The sequence below is a fragment of the Echeneis naucrates genome, chromosome 18, assembly GCF_900963305.1.
Source record: "Echeneis naucrates chromosome 18, fEcheNa1.1, whole genome shotgun sequence".
NCBI classification, from domain to species: Eukaryota; Metazoa; Chordata; class Actinopteri; order Carangiformes; family Echeneidae; genus Echeneis; species Echeneis naucrates.
The window spans coordinates 2,255,615-2,261,140 of NC_042528.1; the positions used below are offsets into that span (position 1 = coordinate 2,255,615).

Consider the following 5,526-nt stretch of genomic DNA (forward strand, 5'->3'; position numbering starts at 1 on the left):
TCATTCATTGTGTATGTTTATCTCATTGTATTTTTATCCACACACCACTTTGTTTCAGAACACATCAGTGAAATCAAAAACAGTATTTTAAGACTGCTTTGTGCCCTCTGATTGCACAACCATGCAGTGCTGCCCAAGCAGGTCCTACGGAAATTTAGGACACTTCCTCCTAAATCCCACCTTCACATAATATGCTACTCTGGAGAAGTAGGCCTCACTTCTCCTGCCCAAAAGTAGGTCAGTTGGAATAAAAAGTCACCTGACACAACTCCTGCAACTCAACCCCTCAATCACCATGAGGAGACTTTAATCATTCTTTTGCAGTTGGATTCACGTAACCTCCATCGCCCTGTCGGATCTCTGTTAGCTCTATCTTTTTGTTGGCCATGCACCATCTTCCCCTTCTGCCTGTGCCAGCACCGCTTTCACTGTGGCCAGATGTGCGTCCGCCATCAGCCCTACGTACCCTGACATGAGGAGTAGGGAAGATCCTCAGCCGTGACCTTGATCTCTTGGTTCCCGTTCCGTCCGCTCCCTCGTACAACCCTGACTTGGTATCTAGCTTCATGCCAAACAGAAACCAACCTTTCCTGCTACACATCACTGGAGGTCCTGGGTCTGAGGGAGAGGTTGGATGGGACACACCCACAGCAGGCCATCCACAGCGACTTTTGGATGTCCGGGTTACGAAACGCATAGATGATGGGGTTGATCACAGAGCAGCAGGTGGCTGGGAGGACTGTGGCGTAGGTGTATATTACAGGGTAGCTGGAGTCAGCCACGATGGAGTACATGGCGAATGGCAGCCAACACGCCCCGAAGGCACACAGGATGGCCGACAGCGTGGAGACACCTTTGGTGGTGGAGATGGCCACAAACTGGTGCTGCACCGCAATCTGTTGTGCATGGCGAAAGGCAATCTTGCAAATTTGAAGGTAGAGCTGCATCATCAGGGCGAAGACCAGGAGGAAGGTGACGGCGAGCGCCACTGCGTTGTTTTTAGTGACAGGCCGGCAGATGCTGCACGAGGACTCGTCCTTCAAGCAGTTCCATCCGAGTGCCGGCAGCAGGCCAAGTGTGATGCACAACACCCAAATTAAAACCACCATCACATAGGTAAAGGTGACAGTCCGCTCAGTGTGGTAGGTCAGGGCATTGTACAGTGACAGGTATCGGTCCACCGTGATGGCGAGAATGTTAAGGATGGATGCCGAGAAGGCCGAGATGAGCAGTCCGACTGACAACAGTGTCACAAACTCCACCGAGCTGTCAACCAGGTAGGTGAAGACAAAGTTCAAGATAAGGCCCAGGCCGGCCAGAAGATCTGCCACTGCCAGCGATCCAATCAAGATGAACATTGGAGCCCGGAGCGTCGGCGTGTAGAACAGCACAGCGATTACCAAAGCGTTCTCGCAGGAGATTAGTGTTCCGGTCACACAAAGTGCGATATCCCAGGGGCTGACTTCCTGGACAGCAACAGCGCCAGTCCCTGGCTGGATGTCAGGGGTCAGAGTTCGCAGGATGGGTTCAGAGGAAGAGTTGGAGGGGTCCTCAGCAAGGCTCCAGGAGGTGGAGGAGTCAAAAGGGTCGAGGGGGGAGGAGGAGTTGAGGCTGCTACTGCTGCCGCTACTCATGGCTGCTGCTGCGGCCAGGGAGAGAATCATGGCTGGAAAAACAAGAAGGGAAGAGGGAAGGAAGGAGGAAGATGAAAGGGAAGGACACGTGAGGAAGGAGGAAGGAGTAAGAGGTGAAAGTACGAGGAATTGATCAGGTGTTTGTGTGTTGGCACAAAGTTAGTCATAGAGGAGTGAGAGGAATATAAAAGAAAGAACGGAGGCAGAGGGAGGAGTAATCAAGCCGATAATGGGAGAGTGATAAAATACAGAGAGCCAAAGGAAGTTACCAAAGAAAACAGAAAGACAGATACCGGGGGGTCGAGGTAAAAGGGATGATGGATTAAAAAGTCAAAACAAGACAGACGGCCAAATGAAAGAGGCAGAGAATGTGTAGGAATGGAGAAGGGGGGGGGGGGTTAAAGGAAAGGACAGCAGCAAAGAAAACGAAGGAAAGATGCAGTTGTGGAAAGAATGGATGGAGAAGCAGACAATGGGAAGGAAACAAGGGAGGAAAGAAAAGGACGTTCATGTCAGTCCCCTTTGATAAAGGCGCAGGAGAGACTTCTATCTCCGTTCATTCATTCAGTCACCCATCCATCCGCCAAATCATTCATTCATGAAAGCAACCGTGCACTTGACCCCAAGCACGCACGTCACCGTCGGCTCCCACGCACCACGCTGACAGGCCAATAACAGCAACACAAAAGCAGGTGTGGATGTATACACACACAGGATGCCAAAAGCATCCCATAAATAACAGAAGCATTGTGAAATGACACCAAGCAAGCCTACACAAAAACAAACAAACAAAAAAAACACCACCACAATTAAATTCACCAAAATGCCTCAAAGGAAGCATCACTCTGCTGCATTCCTACCAAAGAGGCGCCGGACAAAGACGGAGATGTCCACTGTCCTCACAGTCCGAAGCATCATCAAGAAATTCTATTTTTAGAGCATCTCTAAAAATGGTGCATGACGTCCCGGGGCTACAGCACCGTGGAAGCTGCTGTCCTATTCACCGGTGGCGTGTACGAGCGCGTGCCCGCGCCTCAGTGCGTACGTGTGTGTGCGTGCGTGTGCGCGAGCATTTGCGTCTAAGAAGTTTTTTTTTTTTTTGCTAATTCAGATTCTGATCCACATACACTGCTGCTGCTGCTGCCGTCAGACAGGAAGTATTTATATAAAAAAAAAATAAAATAATTATTTGTATAAATATATAATAAATAGGAAATCAGGCACGAGGCTAAATTTAGCTCAGCCAGCCGCGGCTGCCAGCACGCGCGCGCCAGAAAAGATGTGGAGCTTCATTCACAAAAAAAAAAAAAAAAAAAAAGATTGATAAATAAATAAATTAAATTCTCCCCTCTCATACCTCCCACCTCCTTATATTTTCTCTCTTTTAACCCCCCCCCCCCCTTCCGTGCATACACATACACACACACATCGTCAATGACTGCAAACGGCCGGAGGAAGGTCACCACCATCAGCACCCGCCAGCTTCTGATTGGTGGAGGGGGGGGGGGGTGCTCACATTATCACACCGCTGCGGTAACAACAGGGGCGCGTGCAACCCGGAACAGCCACCCACGTTACATTCTTCCACTTTTTTTTTTTTTTTTTTTTTGGTCACGAGCTGTTAAAACATCTGTCCAGCTCCCGGTGTGGGCGCGTGCAAAACCGTAGAAGAAGAAATCCCTCCATCAGTTTCACTGAGCTGCAGCAGCAGTGCAGAAAGAGAGAGAGGTAGAGACACACCGGGATGGAGGGGAGACCACGCCACAGACACACACACACACACACACACAAAAAGCAGAGAAATTTACCAGCTCTTTGTCTTCTTCTTCTTCCCCCCCTGCGGTGAACCGGGACGTCTGCCTCGTCCTTTTTATCCTCCACTTTAAGTGAACGTGTCTTCTATTTTCTTCTTCTGTGGTTTTTCTTCTTCTTCTTCTTCTTCTTCTTCTCCCCCCCTCTCTCTCGCGCTCTCTCCCCTTCTTTTTTTTCTCCCCCCTCCCCGGTCAGCGGCGCGCGCTGCACTCCTCAGTTGGCATGGTTATTAGCCTTCTGTCGGCTGCTCCGTCCTCGCGCTGCACATCCTCGGCCCCTCATTGGACGCGCCTGTCGTTCTCCCGGTCTGACGTCAGAAGTCTCCGCTCCTCCGGTCACCGTCATCACGGTCGGTGTGTGAATCACGGAGGAGGAATGGGTTCACAGATTCACTTCCAGCGAAGGGGAGTTGTGTTTGTTTATTATTTATTGTGATTATGAAGATGGGACAGTCAAAAAGGGGCGCGTGACTGTTTTTACTTTCTCCCTAAAAGGTGACAACCCCCCCCCCCCCCTCCCACCTCCTCACACCTTGTGACGCAATATTTGGAAGGGGGGGGGGGGGGGGAACCAGCCACGGAGCAGAAATGGTCCGACGCCTCATGCGTGAGCGCGTGCGTGAGGTGAGTGCATGCGTGCAGGCGTTTGCTGCAGCCAGTCAAACCAGCTGTATAAAGGCGGGACGGCGGTTACGCAACCCTCCCCGCGCTGCTGGGTATCCCACCGCATTACTCACGCCGGCACACGTGCACGCGCACACCCATAAGCGCCCATATGTTGGCGCCATCCATGAAGACAGAGCTGCATCATCGTCGTCATCATCATCATCATCATCATCTGACTGCAGCTCATTTTCAATTCAATCAAATTTCACAACAAAGTTTCTTTCATTTATTTAAAAAATTTAAGTCATAAGATTAAAAAGTCACGATGCAAAACTGACAGTTTCTAAAAGCATAAAATTAATGTAGACTGTGACGTCAGCAGTGGGCGTGGTCACAGGTGAATTCAAATTAACTTTCTATCGTTGAGGAAACTGGACATTAAAATTAGAGTCATATATTCAATCTTGCTGTAAATCTCAATTTTAATATTTATGAATCAGCATTTCAATTACAAGCCGTAAAATCTCTAAATACTCCTGAAACAGCTAACGTTAGCTCACCGCTAAGATAAAACACCAATAACTTATTCTTACGATTTTTATTATTTTGTTTGTGGTTTTTATTTTAGAGCGTTTTGGCATCACCTCGTATTTCTCTCTCCGGCTCGAGCTCAGTTACATCATCACACCTTTAGTGCAGGAAACTCCCGAAGACGGCCCACGCGCTCTCCCTCCGCCAGCCTTTCTTTCTCTGTCTCATCTTCTTTCCATTTTTTTTTTGTTCCACGTCAGCTCCCTTTATGCCTGTTCATGTTATTCATTGTTAAGCCCACAAGCGAAGGATAAATGGAAAAGGAAAGAAGCTCTTAGGGTCTCTTGATGCACGACACACACACACACACACACACACACACACACACACACCTACACTCTTCACTTAAAGCATCTTGCCTTCCTTTTTTTTTTTTTTTTTTTTTTGTGGACAGTATGAATCACCCCACATGATAGGAATACAGATGAAACGTGAGTGAGTGAGCGTGCGTGTGTGTGTTTTCATTGACGTCCTCGCCGTGTCCAACTTCATTCATCTTTTTTTCCAGCAAGGCACTATGGGTAATTGATAGCTCTTACATCATCTTGCTGTTTTGGCGTGCTTTGTAGCAGAACGCTGGCCCGTCTCATTGCTCCCTCTCCACTTCTACTGCACATACACATACACCTTTGCACAGTGATGACAAAGCACACTTAAGTCAAAGTGTATTACATCACTGATGCATTTCTAACATCAAGCTCTTCTTTTTCCTCCACCCCCCGCCCCCCCCCCCCCCCCCCCCCCCCCCCCAGTCCTCGTCGCTTCACTCCTTCATATTTAGGGCAGTGGTGCAGAGTTACGCTCACATCTTATGAACGCTGTCATCGAATATTAAAATGCCAGGGTTTGGTGGCGCAGTGAAGAAAAAGTGCAGAATAAGCAGG

At 48.9% G+C, this 5,526-nt stretch overlaps 1 protein-coding gene across 1 annotated transcript; it reads right to left on the reverse strand.

The window, feature by feature from the left end:
* Nucleotides 1-593: 593 nt before the first annotated feature.
* Nucleotides 594-1,664, reverse strand: gpr185b (G protein-coupled receptor 185 b). The gene has a single exon (XM_029526704.1). The coding sequence runs from the start codon at nt 1,662-1,664 to the stop codon at nt 594-596; it is 1,071 nt and encodes a 356-aa protein (XP_029382564.1).
* Nucleotides 1,665-5,526: the final 3,862 nt, after the last annotated feature.

Bases quoted from the DNA above. Each gene is read 5' to 3' on its own strand.
- gpr185b (XM_029526704.1), bottom strand. From the start codon at position 1,664: ATGATTCTCTCCCTGGCCGCAGCAGCAGCCATGAGTAGCGGCAGCAGT.